Source organism: Lissotriton helveticus, chromosome 6 (genome assembly GCF_964261635.1).
Source record: "Lissotriton helveticus chromosome 6, aLisHel1.1, whole genome shotgun sequence".
Lineage (NCBI taxonomy): Eukaryota > Metazoa > Chordata > Amphibia > Caudata > Salamandridae > Lissotriton > Lissotriton helveticus.
Window position 1 is genome coordinate 461,519,437 of NC_136067.1, and position 22,503 is coordinate 461,541,939.

The following is a 22,503-nucleotide window of genomic DNA, read 5'->3' on the forward strand; positions in this document are numbered from 1 at the left end:
TAGAGTCGCCATGTTAACAGAATAAACAAAGTGCAACATTGATATGAGCGGCCTTGAGCCCCAGGGAACGCACTCAAGTATGTCTTGTCCAGGCGCACCTAAGGCAAGCCCGTCTGCGCCCGTCCGAGCCTGGACGCGCCCATCGCCAGAACCCCTAGCCCCCGCACCAGAGACGAGGCAAGACTCCGCTACGACGCCAGCACCCACATCACACTCAACCAAGGACAGCCCTCCAACTGCTAACAAGCCCCCCCAAGCGCACCCACGGCCCTTTCACCTGCCAAAACTGCACCTTCACCTGCACCAACAACGCCAAAGCTCTGACAGCAACGGGATCCGACCGACTGCGATGCATCCTGCTCAACACCCGCTCCGCACGCAAGCACGCTGTCGAGCTCTGGGACCTACTCACCACCACAGCACCAGACGTCGCCTTCCTGACCGAGACCTGGCTGAACGAAACCTCGGCCTCTGACATCGCAATGGCCATTCCCGACGGGTACACGATCTCCCGAAGAGACCGCGCCAACGGAGTTGGAGGAGGAATCGCCATCATACACAAGAACACCATCAAGGTCTCCACGAACACCGACAACACCCTCACCACCGCCGAACACATGCACTTCAAGATCCACACTGACCCCAAGACCACCCTCAGAGGCACCCTCATCTACAGACCGCCGGGCCCACGCCCCCAATTCGGCAACTCCATCACGGACTTCATCAGCACACACGCACTGACCTCCACCAACTACATCCTGCTCGGCGACCTGAACTTCCATCTGGAAAACATCAACGACAGCAACTCCTGCACCCTGGTCGACAACCTCGCCACCCTCGGACTGAAACAGATCGTCACAACCCCGACCCATATCGCCGGCCACACGCTTGATGCCATCTTCTCCTCCAGTCCCCACGTCACCTTCGGCCACAACTCCGAGCTCACCTGGACCGACCACCACTACATCCACGTCACCTTCCAGAAACCCGTCACCCACCACCGCACCCCACAGATCCCCTGCCATCGCTGGGGCAAAGTAACCAAGGAACTGCTGGAAGCTCACCTCGCAATCGACCCTCCGACCAGCCCCACCGACCCATAGGAGCGAGCCCACACCCTCAGACACTGGATGGAAAAATGCACCAGCACCGCAGCACCTTTATGACTACCCGCAGACAGAAACACCAACCAGAGAGCCAGCTGGTTCACCCTGGAGCTCCTGGCCTCCAAGCGCGCCTGCCGGAAACTCGAAAACATCTGGGTCAGCGACAGAACACCCGCCAACCACGCAGCCCACAAAGACGCCATCCGCAACCATCACCACCTCATCAGAACAACCAAAAGAGCCTCATTCACAGACCGCCTCGACAACAACGCCCACAACAGCAAAGAGCGCTTCAACATCGTGAAAGAAGTCGCCAATCCCAGTTCCTGCACCAACGACATCCCGCCGTCGCAAGCTCTGTGCGACACCCTCGCCGCCTTCTTCCACCACAATATCACTGACATCCACAACAGCTTCAACACTCAGATCAACCCAACGCACCCCACCCGACAAGCACACTCAACCCCACCGACCATGATCTTCTGACCACATGGAGCAACATGTGCACCGAAGACATAATCGAGACCATGAGACCATCCACTCAGGCGCCCCTTTGGACCCTCTCCCCCACCACATCGCCAACAAAGCCAACAGCCTCATCGCACCCCACCTGCGCAACATTATCAACCTCTCCTTCGAAACTTTCACTAAGAGCTGGAAGCACGCCGAGATCAACGCCCTCCTGAAGAAACCCAAGGCGGACCCGAGCGACCTCAAGAACTTCCAGCCCATCTCCCTGCTTCCGTTCCCAGCGAAAGTCATTGAAAATACTGTCAACACCCAGCTCACCCGCTACCTAGAAGACAACAACATCTTGGACCCGTCCCAGTCTGGCTTTCGCAGCAACCACAGCACCTAAACCGCACTCATCGCCGCCACAGACGACATCAGAATCCTCCTCGACAACTTCAAGACAGCAGCCCTCATTCTCCTGGACCTCTCCGCCGCTTTCGACACCGTCTGCTACCACACTCTCCGCACACGCCTCTACGACGCAAGGATCCGAGACAAGGACTGGACTGGACCACCTCCTTCCTCACCGGCAGAACCCAGAGAGTCCTCCTCCCCCGTTCCAATCCGGAACCACCAAAACCATCTGCGGGGTCCCTCAGGGATCTTCCCTCAGCCCGACGCTGTTCAACGTCTACATGGCCCCACTCGCCCGCATCGCCAGACTACATGACCTCAACATAATCTCCTACGCCGACGACACCCAGCTGATCCTCTCCCTCACCAAGGTCCCCCTCATCGCCAAATCCAACCTGCACCAGGGGATGAAGGCCGTCGCCGACTGGATGGAGGCACGCCGGCTCAAGCTGAACTCGGACAAGACGGCGATCCTCATCCTTGGGCCCAACCCAGCAGCATGGGACGACTCCTGGTGGCCTCCTTCCCTGGGAACCCCCCCGACACCGATCAACCACGCATGCAACCTAGGGATCATCCTCGACTCCACGCTCAGCATGACCAACCAAGTCAACGCAGTCTCCTCCTCATGCTTCTGCACCCTCCATATGCTCCGCAAGATCTACAGATGGATCCCAACGAACACTCGGAAAACAGTCACCCACGCCCTCATTAGCAGCCGACTCAACTACGGAAACGCCCTCTACGCCGGAGCCCCGGCCAAACTCATCAGCAGACTCCAAAGAATCCAGAACGCCTCCGCACGCCTGGTCCTAGACGTCCCTCACAGAGACCACATCACCCCCCACCTGAGAGACCTGCATTGGCTCCCCATCGACAAAAGAATCACCTTCAAACTCATGATCCACGCACACAAAGCACTCTACAAGACCGGCCCAGCCTACCTCAACAGCAGACTCTCCTTCTACGCACCCAACAGGAAACTCCGCTCCGCCGACCTTTCCCTGGCCGCCGTCCCGCGCATTCACAGAACCACATCCGGGGGCAGATCCTTCTCCCACCGCTCCGCCAAGACCTGGAACGCCCTCCCCCTCCACCTACGACAGACTACAGACCTCCCGGCATTCAAAAGACTGCTCACGACCTGGCTCTTCGACCACTGACTGCAGCTTCCCCCCCCCCCCGCACCTTGAGACCCTAGCGGGTAGGTAGCATGCTTTACAAATTACTTGATTGATTGATTAATTGAAAGAGGCAAGATCACTCGGGTGTAAATGGCGGCTCTCTAGTTCACTGGCACTAAAGCCCAATAAAGTGCTGGGTGGCCACTTATAAAATGCTGTATGCTAGCAGTTTAGATTGTAGAGATAGTGATAGCTTGACCGTCCCGGTAGAGATGGCAGCGTGTCAGGTCCATGATAAAACAGAGTTGGGTTGAGGCTATTGAAAGTATTGTATTCTTTCAAATCTAATGGCTTAAACAGAAAGAAGATAGTGGTTACCCCGTGGCACCACAAACAAGTAGGAGGTGGGAGAGTCCCACAAACCTCTGTATGAAACAGGAAGGATACATTTGGTATACTGCTAGTAGGCGAATAGGAGAAGAATCACCTATTTAGGGAATGTCAGGGAATATCATCATTGAGCCCCACTTGGTAACTCTTTAAGCGGTATACCCATTTTTGTTCCATCATTAGGAGGGCTCTGGTTCTGTCACCACTGGTACTGCTGAATCTCAGTTTTTCTATAACAGTCTAAGACATGTCCTCCATGGTGTGGTGTTTCTCCCAACAATGTGCAGTGAGTCTGGTATTGGATCTCATGCACCTTATAGTGATGCAGTGTTCCATGATACATGTCTTGACCTTGCGGGTCATCATACCGACATACCACAGTTGACATGGGCAGGTGATAAGGTAAATGACGCCCTCAGAGTTGCAATTGGTTAGTGACCTCTGTTCCCAGGGGAAGGAGAGTCCTACGTCAATAGATTTGGTATTAGTTGTCAGATGGCAGACACTGCAGGAGCCACACCTCGCAGGGCCCAGTACTGGGGCCTATTGACCTGCAGTAACACATCCCCTAGATAGTGAGGGGCCCAGTTTTGTGTGAACTAGCACATCTTTTAAATTAGCACTCTGTTTAAAGGAGAAGAGAGGCTTCTGTATACTCAAAAAGAACAATTGATGGACAGAATGCAGAACAATGTCATACATTCACCCCAGTACAGAGATCTGGGCCCAAATCCATCGTTTTGTTTGCTCACCATGCCATTCCAGTTTGGACCCAGCCATATGCAAATCAGTCTTGACCCTGGGCCCAATGGGAGCAGTCCAGCCCGAACTGCCAGGCCAAGTCCTCCCTGGACTGGAAACAAGCATCCTAGGACCGGTTTCGGGCTTTCAGCCCTCATCAGCCAGGAAAGCTTGACCCTAGTGGCATGGAGAGCAAGGGACCCACGTCTGGACATACCCGTTCCCTTGGGGTGACAAATGCAAAAAGAACAATTGATGGACAGAATGTATTAGAATATCATACATTCACCCCAGTACAGAGATCCGGGCCCAAATCCATTGCTTTTTTTTGCTCACCATGCCATTCCAGTTTGGACTCAGCCATATGCAAATCAGTCTTGACCTTGCACCCAATGGGAGCAGTCCAGCACGAACTGCCAGGCCAGGTCCTCCCTGGACTGCAAACAAGCATCCTAGGACCAGTTTCTGGCGTTCAGCCCTCATCAGCCAGGATAGCTTCACTCCAGTGGCATGGAGAGCACCAGACCCACGTCTGGGCAGACCCATCCCACTCGGGGTGACAAATGCAAAAAGAACAATTGATGGAGAGAATGCAGAACAATGTCATACATTTACCCCAGTACAGAGATCTAGGCCCAAATCCATAGTTTTTTTTGCTCACCATGCCATTCCAGTTTGGACCCAGCCATATGCAAATTAGTTTTGACCCTGCGCCCAATGGGAGCAGTCCAGCCTGAACTGCCAGTCCAGGTCCTCCCGGAACTGGAAACAAGCATCCTAGGGCTGGTTTCGGGCTTTCAGCCCTCATCAGCCAGGAATGGATAGCTTGACTCCAGTGGCACGGAGAGCACAGGACCCAAGTCTGGGCATACCCGTCCCACTCGGGGTGACAAATGCAAAAAGAACAATTGATGGACAGAACGCAGAACAATGTCATACATTCACCCCAGTACAGAGATCTGGGCCCAAATCCATAGTTTTGTTTGCTCACCATGCCATTCCAGTTTGGAGCCAGCCATATGCAAATCAGTCTTGACCCTGCGCACAATGGGAGCAGTCCAGCCCAAACTGCCATGCCAGGTCCTCCCTGGACTGGAAACAAGCATCCTAGGACTGATGGATTAAACCCAGATCAGTTGACTGGGGGTGAGTGTTCGCAGTGTTCAGCACTCCGTCCATCATCCCCCATGGTATTGCTTTGGTCGCCCTAAGTAGTCAGGGTATGCCCAGACGTGGGTCCCTTGCTCACTTTGCCACTGGATTCCAGCTAGCCTGGCTGATAACGACTCATTAGCCAGAAACCGGTCCCAGGATGCTTGTTTCCGGTCCAGGGAAGACATGGCTTGGCAATTCGGGCTGGACTGTTCCCATGAGGCACAGGGTCAGACTTATTTGCATATGGCCCTGTCTGAACTGGGATGGCAGATTGAGCTAAAGAATGATGATGGATTAAACCCAGATCAGTTGACCATTGATAATAATGTTTATTGATTGATTATTTAAAATCTTTACCAAAGGAGATCAGTTGACCGGGGGTGAGTGCTTGCATTGTTCAACACTCCGTCCATCATCCCCTTTGGTTTTACTTTGTTTGCCCTAAGTTGTCAGGGTGTGCCAAGATATGGGTCCCTTGCTCACTTTGCCTCTGGATTCAGGCTAGTCTGGCTGATGACGGCTGATTAGCCAGAAACCGGTCCTGTTTTGCTGTTTCCTGTCCTTCGAAGACATGGCTTGGCAGTTGGGCTGGACTGTTCCCATGAGGAACAGGGTCAGACTGATTTGCATATGGTCATGTCTGAACTGGGGTGGCAGAGTGAGCTAAAGAATGATGATGGATTAAACCCAGATCAGTTGACTGGGGGTGAGTGCTTGCATTGTTCAACACTCCGCTTCTCTATACTCCAATGTTTCAATATCATCTGTCTGATTTGATGTGATGATGTGTTAAAAGTCATAATACTCACTGGTTTGTTAGTTTTGTGTCTAACATCCCCGTCAGCATTGGTGGCTCTCTTCTTTGCTTTCTTGGTAGTGCGCTGAGGGTACCCCCTAAGTGACAGTTTGGTAGAGAGGAGGTTCGCTTCCTCCTCAAAAAATTGATTTCTTAGTGCAGTCACGCCTCAGCCGGAAATATTGCCCACCTGGCAAATTCTCCCTGAGGGATTTTGGGTGAAAGCTGTCATAGGCGAGTAAGGCATTCTTATCTGTGAGTTTGTGATAGACCGTGTCTGCAATCTGCCATCCTTAGGTTCCATCATCAGGTCCAAAAATGGTAGACCTGTCTTGGTGACAGTTGAAGTGCAATGGAGTAGTGAATTCCTGTCATTAAGCCATTCCAGAAAGAGAATGACAGACGGTTTATCGCCCTTCCCTATCAAAAGCACATCGTCGATGGAACAAAGCCACAATTTGATATTCTCACTCCAAGGGCATAGAGGGTCTTGGATCATGATCTTCTCAAAAGAACCCACATACAGACCCGCCAGGCACAGAGCAAAGGTACTGCCCATTCGAGGTCCCATGGGTCTGTAGAAACAGGGTACCCTCAAATACCAAGTAGTTCTTTGTAAGGGCTATCTCTGCTAAATTGAGGATAAAGGCATGAGGTGTTTGATAGTGCCAATCCTCATCAAACAGGATGTCTTCTAGCACCCTGAGAGTCTCCCTCTGCAGGGTGTTGGCATACAACGCTCTGATATCCACTCCTATGAGGAATTCACTGTTGCGATTGAATTCCAAATCCTTCAGATGGTTGAGGGTATCTAAGGTGTCTCGCAGGTAGGCTGGTAATTTCTGGACCAGTGGTTATAGAAAAAAATCACAAAATTGTGATTGTGGCTCCACAATGATCCAACGTCTGATACAATGGGTCTTCTGGGAGGGGGTCTAGTGGCTTTGTGTATTTTGGGCAGAATGTAAAAATATGGGGTCCTCGGTTGGTTGTTGACAAGATATTCTGCCTCATATTTAGAAACCCAATCATTAGCTGGCCCCTCCTCCACCAGAGTGGCAATGTCCTTTGTTATCTCCATCGTAGGATCTCTTACTAGCCTTTGGTAATTTCTGACATCAGACCTTAGGTAAGGTCTCCTTGGACCTCTGAGGCAGAGCTGCAAGTTTGTGTTTCTTTTTAAAATGCATGTTTTGTGCTTTGCATGTATGTATGAATGTTTGGAAATGAGTGTTGTGAATAGATGTGTTTGTGTGTGTGTGCACATGTGTGAATGCATGGCCGGTGGTATGTATAGGTGCGTGGGTGTCCTGTCTGCCCCCTTCCTCCTAAACTTACAGGCCACCACTGACTAGTTTCAAAAGCCCATGGTCACATAAAAACCTTTGTATGAAAGTATACAGATCTATAGTAAGTTGTCTGCAAATATATTCAATGAAACAATATTAATTTGCATATTCGATATAAAATAGTTCTTTACGCATTTACTAAGCAATTTAAATGAACACATAAAGATAATTAGAATCAGAAAAGTAAAGAATAGTTACACACGTAGGTGTGCATGTTCTTTGAGATCAGTTATCTGGATATATCCTGTTTTCCTCTGTAATGATTTGTTGTTCTTTTTGGTTCAGATTTTGTTATCTTTTTATTAAAGTTTGCATATATCAATTTCTGTAATAGATCATTAGATTGGACCAGATTCTAAGGGGGTTGTGAACTGTAAGTTCTCACAATGACCATAACCCTTAGATAGAGATGTCATGAACTCAGTTAAGTAATCTAGTTACTAAGAAGAAAAGCACATGTTTCAATGAGGGATCCTATGCTTTCTCCTGGTAGCTATGGCTCATTGTGATAATTGCATTTTCCAAGCATATTTAGTCAAAAGAACTGAAATGTAAGGACTAAACTAACAACAGAATAACAATTTGTGAAGGGAATAGGAAATTATGATTTAATTTTATTAAATGTCAAAATGGCACATAAGGTATAACATGAAGGCAAACATCAAAGTATGTTGATGGGGTTCAGGTGATTGGGTCCTAGGCTCTTGTCTAGGAACTCTACAATGGAGTTTGGGTTTGGGAAAGCCAAGTAATCCATCCTGGTCACAGTTTTACCTTCTTATGTAGTGTCTCAAATGAAAGTTGCAATTTTCCAGCAAGTAAAAACAGGACACACTGGCTGTTGAGGGCTCTATGTAGCTAGATACTCTGATTTTATGATTAAGCAGACACCCTTCATTTTGGAGCCACCAAAGTTATTTTGCTGTTGAAGCCACTCTGCCACCTGTCTTCAGTGACAGGTTGTATGTTTGAACACAGTCACTTTCCAGAAGCCTAAAGTTCTCCAGCAGGGCAAAGCAACACTAGGAGAGGATGAAAAACCTCCTGTCCGTCCAGTCCTAGACTTTATAAAAGTAAAGTCGTTTCCTATCAGCACTCACTGAAGTACTGCATACTCTACCATAATGACAACATTCTGCCTTCTACTTTGCCTACTTAATTATGGGTTATCCAGGCAAAGTGAAAACGAAAGTGAAGCTGTAACATGATGCATGTTGCTCAAACTTTACAAAATGCAAAATGTTAACCACTTTTAGGAATATCACTAATATGCAGGAAAGGTGAGTTAAAAAGTTCATAAACCTACAGGATATCTGAATGATTAATTCACATCCCAAACTTAAATATTGTATGTAATCAGTCTCCTAACAGAAAACAAGGGTGACTATGTTTAATCACTACATACATCAACTAAATAGGGCTTAGATCTATGCAACTATTCTGAAACAAATGGTAAGTATGATTAAAGACCAACTATACCACCTTGTAAGAAATGTCCATGCCAATGTATTTCTTGTACTCTACCATACTTAAATTCCCTCACCTGTGTACAACCACATACACCAGAAGAAATGTTCCATATACATTCATGAGATCAGGTTAGTGTTTCAAACTTGCGGTACTAATTACAGTGTTTAATCCTAAGTAGTTGTGTCCTGCTTCTCGAACTGGAACATGAAGAATTACATTTTCCGATTACCAATGCCATATCCCTTCTGTAAGAAATTGGTGTAATAGTTGCAGGTGTGAGAACCTACATCAAATAATAGTCAAAATCCTTGTCAGGGCGAACCACAATAGTTAATAAATAAACCTGTGCTTAACCCCAGGGTAGCTTGGCACAAAAGCAGTCAGACTTAACTTAGAGGCAATGCGTAAAGTATTTATGCAGCACTCAAACAGTAATTATGTGAAAAGAAAAATCCTAAACCAATTTAGAAAACTACAGTAACATTTTATTAAATGAAATGACACCAAAATGACAAAAATCCAATATGCAGAAGTGGAGTTAGGAATTCCTAAATCATATGCTTGAAAATAGAGCCAAATTCCAGTTAAATCCCAACCATAGTCATCTAGTTGTGCTGGATGTACGTTGTTACAACACATGCTTTTACTACGCATGCCTTTACAATGCAGGATTTACAACGCAAGTCGTTACAACGACTTGCGTTGGGGGGTGCTGGATAGTGAATAGTTTAATTTACTATTCCAACTCCAATCCCTGTGGATAGTAGGGAAGGAGTTGGATAGTAAATTAAACTATTACCTATCCTAGAGCGCCACCCAGCGCAATTCGTTGTAATGACTTGCGTTGTAAATCCTGCGTTGTAAAGGCACTGCGTGGTAAAAGTTGCGTCGTAAAGGATGTTTCCCAGTTGTGCTAGACTGAGACAAGGGAAAGGTTTTAGCCTGACTAAGATGGAGTGTAGGTCGGTTACAATAACCAGGTTCGTCCCTGTGAAAACCTTTACCTTCGGACTTTTGTGGCTCAGATTCTTCCAGCAGGGCAAGTCCACAAGCAGTCGATGTAGAGGGCTCCACGAGGGCTGATACCCTCTCCACAAGGCCCTGTTGAATACGATTTGCTGCTCTGGAGAAGAATGTAGAAGAAGAACTCCAATTGCACACAGAAGAATAATTACATTATTCACTCAACAGTGTTCCATGTACTTCAGATGCGTTACAAGCACTTCTCAAAATAACGCAATGACTTAGTACGGTTATTCATGCACTGATGTATCACAAGCACCAACACTGTTCTTTCTAAGATCGCACTTCACCTTTCATGTTATGAGGGAGTGTTCAGTAACCCTGGGCAAAGCACTACATTACGCTTGCGTAGTTTGTGAAGTTTGCGCTACTTCGCACTATGCGAATTGCATGTAGCACAGTAAAAACACATGTAGCATAGCGTAGCGTAGTGCAGCGGTCACTTTTTGCTTGCTCGCGGTCCTCAACGCCAAGTTGGCGACCGCGAGCAAGCAAAATGACATCCCAGCGAGACTTTTTCCTTGTTTGTGATCAGCAACATCAAGTTGGCGATCGCGAGCGTGAAAAATAAACCTCCCGGCGAGATTCTCAACGCGGGGAGGTCAGGTTTCTCATTCAGAGTGGTCGTGTATGTTTGCGACCCCTCGCGATGAGAAACTACCAGTCCGCGTTGCGAAAGCTGCCGCTCGAGTAGAAATCTACTCGAGCGTCAGAAAACGACCACTTGCACTGTGCAAGATGCAGTTTGCACTGATTACACATTGCGGTCAAGCATCCGGCACTGTGCAATCTGTGCGAACTGCAATTTGCACAATGCACTACTCAGTTCGCGTAGCTACGCAAACTACGCCCAGGCTTAGCGTTCAGGTTTTGATCTTCCTGAAATCACACTAAGCCCTCTAGCTCTTGAGGGCAGTGCCCTACAAACTTGTCACTCACTGGTTTTAAGCTCTAACGCTGTAAACTGTTGGGATTTATTAATGGTCACTGACAGCATTTATTGCACATTTTCGAAGCACAGTGCCTTTCACTCCTGCAGTAATAATTACCATACTGTTGTCTCTAGCATAATATTTTGTGATGTTGATTGGACAGCACAGTACAGAAAATGAGGAAACAACAGTTATATGATTACTTCACATTCATAACACTGATTAAGTTGTAATAAAACAAAGTTTAGTTTGTGTAGCAAAAGTTGTAGTTTCCTTTTCATTCCACACCTGAGTGCTGAGGTATCAAAAATCATGCTCCATCTCCAAAAATGCCCATTTTGTCTACAGGTGCGTTTTATTACAATCTTGTCAACAATCTTTAAAGAAAGCATCTTTAGCCATTAAGTTCAGGCATTAACATGAATTTTTCTTCAGACACCCCATACACATCTGGGCCCAGGTATATCAAAGAGTTCCATTGTACTTGCATCATGCTGGGCAATGCAGGACAACGCAATTCTTAAATCTGATTTGCCAAGCCATGAAATGCCAACTTGCACAGCCCTATGTGGCTTGGTAAACCTAGAGTATTTCAGGCAGCAGAAGTCTATGCTTTATGCTACTCTGCGCGAGGAAGGTGTTACATGTGTGGAGGGTGGGTGTTCCCACACTCCACTAATGTATTTTGGTGCATTACCAGGTTTACCAGGACAAGTAAATCTGCGAATGCATAAATATTGTACACCTTTCCAACAGAGGTACAACAAGGAGACACATTTGTATTTTTCCTCTTTCTAAGTGTACTGCAATCCTTAGATCTAAGGATTGTTTTTGGGCGGGAAGGTGCCCCTCCTGCACAAAAACAATTGTGTCTGTAACACAGGCACCCATTTCACACAACGTACCAAGTTGTCTTACTTCGTTGCACTGCATTACGTCTTGATAAATGTTAGCCATAGTGTCTCCACTAACCGCAACCAGTACTGGTCACTCTTCATAAGATACAGAGGATGCCAGACATAACATTCAACATACACATTTCTAAGCGCATGCCAATGTACAGTCCTGTTTTTATACTGACATCAGCCATTTGTGTCACTTTTCTGTCACTGATGTTCAGGAACCAAGATGTTATCTGTGTTGGTTCACTGTTGTTTACTAGCAGCTATAAAGGGCTGTGCTGACAACGTTTGCTCCTTAGGTATCACTATATATTGGAATAGGAGGGTCAGACATTGTTTAAATTAAGGATAAGGCAGCCTTCAAATGCAGGACCCAGATGTGCTGATGGGCTGCAAACTCTACATTTATAATTCTACAGTTTTCAATTGCATTAGTACTTTCCAATTATGTGATAAAATATTCTGATAATACATGATCTGAACTCACTGGTATACATATGATCCTTGTAGGCTGAAAAGAAAGAAAGAATGGCAGAGAGAGGAAGCGAAATAGAAAAAGGAATTGAGAAAGACAAAGAGGAGGAGAGGGAGAGACAGACATGAAGAAATACTAAAATGCAACAGAATTAATGTTATAAAAAATAAACTGAAAAAAGAATAGTGAAATAAACAAAGGGAGAATTGACAAAAAGAAGCAGATACATGTGCATGCAGTGGGTTGGTTGACACCTTGGGCTCTTTGCTGCACATTCATTTACTCAGTGAGGAAAGCTGATTTGGATTATGTGATTTTCCTTTTTAAATCAGTCTGTCTTTTTGCTTAGGAGATGTCAAGATTCCTGGACCACCGACCAATGTTAATGCCGCTGAAACAACCAAAACATATGTAGTGCTGAGCTGGGATCCACCTGTTCCCCGTGGAAGAGAAGCATTAGTTTATTACGTTGAAAAGGTATGAACAGTTGTTACCCTTCTTCACTCTCTGGTACATTTGCAAGTATATTTTCTAATAAATGTTGGTCTTTGCACATGTAGCTGTATGATTGCATTTGCCTACCACTGAACACAGCTGTTTGCTTTTGCTTGGCGGTAGCTGTGACAGCTCCTGCCGAGCAAAAGCAAACACTCCGCTTCCAGCAAGCGGGAGCTGTCAAAATGCTCCCACTTGCTTCACTCGCTGGAAGCAGGGTTTTCATCTCATTCCCTGTGTGCAGAAATGTGGGTAGGGAAAGAGATTAAAGTATTGCTCTCGCATGCAGGGAGCTAGATTTCCAGCATTGCAGAATGTGAAAAACCATACTAGTTAATTTTTGCTCCTTTTTTAATGCAGCAGTTCAACCACCCTAAAAAATGTAAACAAAGAACAATGTATTAGGATTTCATTTTGGACATTAGGCAACCAAAATAAGAGACAGTGGTGAATTGGAGAAGGGACTCCTTAAATGCAACTTAAGACTGCTGGACCTATAGTGCTTCCATTTAAGTTTTATCTGTACTAAAAGAATGTAGTCCTGTAATGTTTTATACATTCCTTTCCTTAAAAAGAGTCTTTAATTTCTAACAACTTGCTGTAGACAATACCCCTAATAGGCTGAATGCTGTCTTAGAAACTCATAATTCATATACATTTCTACACAATAGCAGAGTTTATTATCCTAAATTATCCTAATAAATTCTGTTCTAGAATTAGCAAATATAAGTTTGTTAACTTTTAAAATAGTCTTGATTTGAATCACATTTCTATATCAATTCTGTTAGAACTGGGGGTCTCTAGTTGGCTGAGGTATGTACCTTAGTCCAAATAGGGACCCTTGCTTCTAGACAGGGAAAGGAGGGACATACTCTTAGATAACCCCTGCTCACCCCCCAGTAGCTTGGCACGAGCAGCCCGGTTTATCTCCAAGGCAATGTGTAAAGTATTTGCAACCACACTCCCAGTAACACAGTGAGAACACCACAAATGGAAACCACAATGATTTAGGAAAATAGCAGTATCTGTATCAAGAAGAAATACGATGAGACCAAACGATAAAAATATCCGGCATATGCGTATTCGTAATATTTCACTGGGCTGGTTATTAGGCCAACAATCACTTGTAGGTTCTTGCGGTATTAATGAGCAGTTCACAATGATCTAATGCAGTCCTAATGCAATGCTATGCAGTTCGTAATGCAGTTTGTAATGTAAAAATAAGACAGTCCTTAATGCAAGTACTAATGCGGATCATAAAGCAAGTAATAATGCAGTTTGTAGTGCAAGTACTGATGGGGATCGTAAAAGCAAGTAATAATGCAGTTCGTAATGCAAGGACAAATGTGGATCGTAAAAGCAATTCGGCACCGATCGCGGTGCTAGTGAAGGTCTCCATGCCACTCCTGGCTGACTTGCGGTCAGCGACAGCCAAGATATTCCCCTGATACTGTTATGAAGAAAACAAAGTGCAGCCTCACAGTCCGACCCCGGTACTGCCACTCCTCGGCGAGTACGGGCTGCGATACTGACTTGAGCAGAGGCTCACGCTGCAAGGATGGGAAAGGCCAAGAGTGGTCTCTCGTAGCACGCACTCTGCCCCAGGCAGCGACACACGCACGGTCGCTGAGCGTTACTTGGGTGGGTGCAGTCTCTCTCTCCTTTCTTTTTCACGCTGTGCGGCTTCTGGTTGACGCCTGCTGCTCCTCGCAGTGAGAGTTGGGCTACAAGGTGACAGTCTCGCAGCTGATCATCTCCCGGCGTGACTCCGTTGATCTTGGGCAAAGGATCTCGGACCCACGATTGTGAAGGTTCACAGGTGTCTCCTTGGCAAAGGCAGGCTCGGGCTGGCTGCAGTGATTTCTCATGGCTACACCTTTGGATGAATGTAAAGGCCGATTTCGATAATGATCACAACACTTCCGGTCACACTGTCGGTGGAAGCAAAGCGCAAGACTGCTCCGGGACACACAGTCATGGGGCAATTCTCACGAAGTTTTCAGGCTGCAAGAAGCACACACACACAGCGTCACTGAGACACACTTGGAAACTTTGATGTTCCTGAGTTTCCACAACTGGAAGCTAGCTCCTCTTGGGCCCTTTGAGACAAGTTACTTCAGGACACAGCACACAGCAAAGTCCTTTCAAGCAGGGGACACAGCACACAGCACAGTCACTTGTTCTTGAGCATCCTGCTGAACATTTTGAGAAAACATTAGTAGTCCACTACACTACTCTACCTTTTAGACCTACCCGCCACTTCATTGGTGGTAACTTGCATGCTTTCGCTCCATGTGAATTAAAGCATGAAATGAAAGTATACTTTGTATAAAAAGTCACTCATAAACATTTAAAACTTGAAGTTGGTCTGGAATGGCAACCAGTAATACCTGCTTATGCACAGCTCTACCGGGCATTTTATTATGTCGCCGTGTTGGACGATCTACGGGCGCGAGTCGACATGGGCAAATCAGCATTTTTAGTGCTGCTTGACATGTCGGCCGCGTTCGACACGGTGGACCATGCAGTATTGCTGAGCCGTCTACAGGCGACAGGAGTAACTGGCCTGGCTTTGAGCTGGATTACATCTTACCTTAGTGACAGACAGCAGGCAGTGGCATTACCACCTTATCAATCTGCCACTCACCGTGTGGAACAAGGCGTTCCCCAGGGATCGGCGATCAGCCCGATTTTATTCAATTTGTACCTCCAACCCTTGGTCGCTTTGATAAAGTCATTCGGCATATCAGTCATCAATTATGCCGGTGACACCCAGTTGATTTTCTCATTCGAGGGCGCCAAGGCAGTGTCAATAGACACATTTCATCGCTGCATGTCGGCTACAGCCGAGTGGCTGTGTGCAAATTCGCTCCAATTTAACAGCTCAAAAACGGAAGTGGTTCACTGTTCCTTAGACCGTACACCGCGCCCGCTTCCGGACGACTTTTGGCCTGTATCTATTCCTGGTACGGTAGAGGCCGCTGAGTCGGCCCGTAATCTGGGAGTTCTGTTCGAATTCAACCTGCAGCTTGATGCTTCGGTGAACAGAACCATAGCAACTTGTATGGGCCTACTCCGTGCCCTACGCAAGATTTTACCACTTCTCCCTGAAGAGGCTAGAACAGAAGTAGTGCGCAGTTCTATTCTTAGTCGTTTAGATTACTGCAACGCACTACTTCTGGGGGCCCCCAAAATTCTAATTCTAAAACTTCAGAGGATACAAAATATGACAGCTAAGCTGGCCCTAGCGCGTCCTCGATCTGCCTCCTCCACTGGAGCACTGGCTGATCTTCACTGGCTACCTGTCCAGCAGAGAATTTCGTTCAAGGCAGCATGTCTTGTTTTTAAGGCCCTACATGGACAGGGGCCGACGCCGATTCAAAATCTTTTTTCTTGGTATTGCCCCACTAGATCCTTAAGATCCTCCTCTGCGTTTTTAGTGACGGTCCCAAGGATCAATAGAGTGAGGATGGGCGGTCGGGCGTTTGGTTTCACGGCTGCTACTTTTTGGAACACACTCCCGCTGGCGCTGAGGAGCAGACAAGATTTTTCCTCTTTTAAAAAGGACCTTAAAACGTTCTTGTTCTCAAGAAAAATGTAATGGCAGTCCTGCCTGTAGCACAGACGCAGTCTCAGCGCCAGGATACCCTTTGGGTGGCAGCCGCGCTTAACAAATAAATAAATACATACATACATACATTATCAGCTAGTTTATTGTAACAGTCCTTAAATATAACTTGCTTTGTGGACAAGAGAAAGCATTCCTCTACAAATAAGTACTCAGTAAACTTTCTTCAGTTATCTTTATTTTCTTTTTTCAGTTTTTAAATACAAGTCAACTGTCCATGTTTAAATCTTGTAGACAGTGTGTTCACAACATATACAAACATACTCAGTTTTTTCGGAGCACACTGTGTTACATTTTCTAATCTCTTCTTCTTCAAAGCTATCAACTGTATCTGTGTCATGTTCTGCAACTCTTCATGATATCAACTCTTCATTTTCCGTGGAGTCCTGTTCTGCACAAAAGAAATAAAACTGCACATCAGCACAAATCTTTTCTACTTCTACCACAGTACCATAAAAAAGTCCTCTATTCTTTTCGCTTAAACATAAAGCAGGAATATTAACATTCTACAACCTCATAAGTAACGTCCACCTTGTTAAGAGGTGTACTGCTTACATCCTGATTAATGAGAGGTGCGTTGGCACACTTTCTTTGATAAAAAAGGAGTGAGTGGCCATCCAAACGTGTATGCTTTCTAACTTAGCAAGGATCCCATCCTTGTAAAGTTCTTTTTTTGAGCTTTAAAGTTTACTTTGGAAAGATATGCAAACATGTTTTACTATATCAATGGATTGTTGTTGAATACTGTAACCACTACCACAATTCTATTTCTATACATGGCCTGGCTATGCCTTACCTGTACCAGTTCCGTAATTACTTGTTCTACATTTCTAGACAGCATCACCTCTTTCGCTATAGGAGTGCCATTTTTCAATTCATAAAATCTTTCTCCTTTATCAGTAGCATCAATTAATTTGTTGTCCTGGAGATAGTTTTCTGCATTATAGAAAGTATCTATTATAGAAGTATGTATACATTCTACACTAAAAACTGTACAGAGTTAGTTCTATTGACTAATCTTTTCCTCTGTGAGTATAACTGAACTCCTTGGGTAGGTCCATATATGCAAAGTTACTGCCCGCATGTTTGAATGCGTATATTGGTACTGTCTGGGTGTTTGGATGAACGTAGGAGTAATGCCTGAATCATTAGATAAGTGCATGACTAATGCCTCAGTGATTCAATATGTGCATAGATAGTGGTTGGATGAATAAATAAGTACAACTATAGTGCCTAGATGATTGCAGGAGTGCTTACATAGTAAATAGCTGATTTGTTGAGTGATTGGATAGTGTCTACATGTTTGCTTATGAGCATGCATAGCATGTTGCAGATGGGATTAGTGCATGAGTACTCTTTCAGTGATTGCATGAGTGCATGGCTGCTACCCATGTGTTTGGGGATAAGTGAGTGGGTAGTGCCTGGGTGATTAGATCAGAACATAGGAAGTGACTGGGGAATTGTACAAGTGCGTGGGTACTGCTTGAGTGATTGGATGACTGCATGGGTACTGCCTGAGTAATTGTGTGACTGCATGGCTACTACCTGGGTGATTGGATTACTGCATGGGTAGTGCCTGAATGATTGGATGAGTGTATTGTTGGGTACTGCTATGTTGATTGGATGAGTGCATGGGTTATTGGACATTTGCATGTGTAGTGCTTGGGTGAGTGGATAATGCATCAGTAGTGCCTGGTTGATTGGATGACTGCATGGGTAGTGCCAGAGTGATTGGGTGAATGCAGGGTTACTGTCTGATAAATTGGATGAATCCATGAGTAGTGCCCATATATTTGTATGACTGCATGTGTAGTGCCTGACTGATAGGATGAGTCCTTGACTACTGCGTGTGTAATTGTATGACTGCATGGCTACTGCCTTGGTGATTGGATGACTGCATGGGTAGTGCCTGAGTGATTGGATGAGTGTATAGATACTGCTAGGTTGATTGGATGAGTGCATATGTTAGTGCCTGGGTGAATGGATGACTGTATGGGTTGTGCCTGCTTCTTTGAGTGACTGCATAGGCACATCCATGGTGATTGTATAAGTGAATGGTTAGTGCTTGAGGGATTGAATGAATGCAAGGGTAGTGCCTGCATAGTTCAATGGACCCATAATTAGTGCCAGCGTGATTGCAAGAGTGCATATTTAGTGCCCTGTTAATTGAATAAGTGTGTAGACAGTGCATGATTAATTCAATGAATGTGTGAGTAGTGGCTGTGTAATTTGATGTACTGTGAAAGTACCTCCATTGCTGTTACATACATAACAGTTGTGACTTTATCTAGGACTCATTGTTTACGTCCTTTTGCCAGTGTGAAACTACCTGTTTTAGTGTATCAATCCTTTTCTACAGAGTTATGTGTGAGTGAACTCTAGGTATCACACTTGATATAAAATTAGAGAAATGGCACTCTCGGAGCATACATTGCTCTGTTACTCAGTGTGCACATGCATCACTAACTTTCTAAAAGTGAAAACAAAAAATTTTCAGTGTTTCAATGCACAAAACATTTTCTTAATAGCATACCTACATAATTTCTCAAATATTTCTTCTGTCTTTAAAACTTGTATTCAGAATATCTCAAAGAAAAGTTACACACCAAGTGAGGCTAGCACAAGAACTCTCAAGAGATATTCGGCACTATTAACCCTCCTCAATTTTAAGCACGGCAAGGTTTATGCACCACCTTCACCATATACATGAAATTTTCAACAGCCTTAAAAAACATAGATCACCATATAAACATATATGTGATTTCCTAATAAACACTTTTAGTCCATCGTTCCAAAAATGTATACATCTCTACCTTTTTTTTCATAACAAAATGTATTGATTTCCTTGCCGCTTTTAGGCCCAGAGGGCATATACACATGCACAGATTATTATATACATCAGCATACCATTGTATATTAGTGTTAGATAACAAAACAGCACAGCAGGCTGTGATAGAAATAGTCTGTGTCATCTAGCCCATCCCAGCTGGAGTTCCATTAATCCCTAAATAGTTTATACAGTTCATCACATATCTCAACCGTAGAACTGTACTTCCTCCTATATGGTGGTGGCAATCGACAACGGGGGGCAGAGTGATGCCTCAGTAGTCAGCCCACTGCTGCTAAATTTTTCTTTGTTTCTGAGGACATCATCCTGCTCAAAAAATAGACTCCTCCAGCCCCATACAAAAGTCCATCCCCCTCCTCCAAGCACTCACCGGGGTGGTGTATCAGACCTCTATAGTCTAGGTATTTCTCGTTTGGCTAGTGTGAGGCTTAAAAATAAAAGATGATGCTTATATCAATTGCCACCAATCTCGTCTGTAATTTGGAGCAGGGTCAGTCTAGAAGATCTCGGTAGTTCCCACCCCAGGACCCCAGCAAGGCACGCATACACTCCCTTCCAAAACCTAAAGCTGCGCAGTCCCAAATCATATGTAGGAAAGTGCCTTCATCATTTCAGCAGCACAGACACACAGGGGATTCCACCAGCCCAGCCCTCCAATGCTTGTGTCATGTGTAATAGGTCCTATGTAGGTATTTGAATTGGATCAGTCTGAGGCGCAACGAAATGGCTGCTCCTCGGGAAGACTCAAGGGCTCCATCCAATCATCATGGTCTAGGTGGCCCAGTTCCACCTGCCACACCATCCTTAGGGTCTTGAGAGTGGTGCCACTATGTGTGATGAGGGATTGGTATAGTTTTTAAATATAGTGATCAACCAGCTCATCCATCAACAGCTTGCCTTCTAATGGGTTAAAATCTGGGAGGGTCGCAATGTTGGTAATGCATGGCATTAATGCATGGCGAAATTGAAGATATTTATTGAACTGGCGATGGGGCATGGAGTATTCTTCTTTGAGTTCTTGAAATGACTTGAGGGTATGGCCATGCAAAACATCTCCAATAGGTAAGAGCGAGACAAGCACATCACTCCACTTCCGCTTCACGCTGCGGGTAGCGGTCTAGCTGTTTACGAGGAGGGGCTACTTAGGCAGCGAGGAACTGCCGGCTGATGCAGCTAGGGAAGACAGTGGCAGTGTCCTCCCGATCCGCTTGACGCCAGCTAGCGTGACACGGATAACGATAATTTGGACCAAGCACTTCACGTTGGTAAATGAAAGTTGATTTTAAAATTGCACAATCTGATATGTTTTAAAAGCAAATTTGTAGCGCCGTTTTTATCGAGTGTCACAAAGATATATAAATTGTACCTGCTTACATCAAGGGAAGTCTGCTCGATGTTGTAGCCTGCCTGCCCCGGTCCGACTCGGCAAATAGCGCCGTAGAGCGGAGGGCGGACAGGTAAGAGCGAGACAAGCACATCACTCCACTTTCGCTTCACACTGCGGGTAGCGGTCTAGCTGTTTACGAGGAGGGGCTACTTAGCCCTCTCGTCGCTCTGGGGGCGCAGCGGTCGCGCACAGGGGAGCACCAGAGGACGCGCCTAAGACAAGCCAGAGAGAAGCCCGGCTGCGCCCGTCCGCGACTGGACGGGGCCAGGGGCCATGGCATTAACATCGTCTGGAGTAAAGGACCCAAAGAAATCTAGGGTGAGCTATTCCTCTCAGGCTTTGACGCATTTAAGAACCAACCCACAGATATTCTGTGGGTTAGAAGACCATCTCCCTCCCGAAGGGCCGTTTTCATGCAGGCAATGCCAATTTCAGGCTGTATGTGATATATGCCCTAGGACTACCGTCCAAATTCAACATCACATTACACATACGACCATTGAAACCATTCAGGGTGGGAAGAACATGTTATGTAATATAAGGTCTCTACCCAAACATTACAGTGAGGTTTGGGACCTTATCTCTACACATAAAACTGACCTGTGCTTCCTCACAGAGACATGGCTCAAACCCCATTCCATCCCGGCCATTACTCTTGGGATCCCGGAAGGGTATAAAATCATTAGATTGGATCGACCAAAGAAAGCAGGAGGGGGCATAGCGATTGTGCATAAAGGCAGCATTGCTGTTTCTGTCTTAGATCAATGGTGCAACTCTGCTTTCGAAATGATGGTTTTTAAGATTGGCACGTCTGCCAATCATAGCAGGAAGGGAGCATTAGTCTATCGCCCACCAGGCCCAATAAAAAAAGTTTCTAGTGTGTTAGTGGAAGCACTCGCTCCGTATGTGGATGCAGATAAAGATTTTATACTGCTTGGAGATTTCAATATCCATAGCGAGATAAAAGATAGCATGGAGGTTCAATCCTTTTTGATGGATGTTTCTCTGCTGGGATTGAAACAGTGTAATAGTGGGCCCACGCATTTGGCGGGTCATACTCTAGACTTAATTCTGTCCAATTTTCCGGGTATTAAGTGCTATGTGCCCAAACAGATTAACTGGACAGATCACTTTATTTTAGAGTTTTCAATGCCTAAAATTGATATATCTTCTAACCGTCCTTCACAGATCCCGGTTTGGCGAAGGCAATGGCATAAAATATCTGATGAATCCTTTAAGAAGGTCTATGTTGCCCCGAAAATTCAAACCATTGAAGACATTGATTCTGCCCTACTTAAATATGAATCTGCCACTCGCACTGCAGTGGAGCTGATTGCCCCACTTAAAACATTTAAAAGCCGTCCTGCAAGGAAACAGGAAGTCTGGTTTTCTGAAGAACTGCGGTGCCTCAAGCGTACCGCCAGAAAATCTGAGAAAGTCTGGAGAAAATCGCACTTGGAGGTGGATAAAACCAATTACCAGATGGCAATAAGCATCTACCACAAAGCCATCCGATTTGCAAGCAAGAGCTATGTTACCTCACAATTGGAGGCGGCAGGTAACGATCCGAAGGTGCTATTTCAAATTGTAAACACCTTTCTAAAGCCAGTGGCATGTGAAAATGCGGACATGTCGTCCCAACAACTATGCGACGACATCTCAAGCTTTTTCACCGATAAGATTGACGCTATCTATGAAAAAATTGAGGCATCTATTCCATCTATAAATAGTCATGATATTCACATGCCGGTGCAAGTAGTTGCTGCCAATTCTGATTTACTTTTTAATTTTCCAAATATCACTTTGCCAGAGGTA

General features: G+C 45.6%; 1 protein-coding gene across 1 annotated transcript in view; it reads left to right on the top strand.

Annotated features, from left to right (window-relative positions):
- The window catches only part of MYOM2 (myomesin 2), a 724,606-nt gene that overhangs the window by 348,225 nt on the left and 353,878 nt on the right, over window positions 1-22,503 (top strand). The window contains exon 14 of the mRNA XM_078647923.1: window positions 12,680-12,807. Coding sequence (XP_078504049.1) covers window positions 12,680-12,807 — 128 coding nt within the window. The remainder of the gene's footprint in view (window positions 1-12,679; window positions 12,808-22,503) is intronic.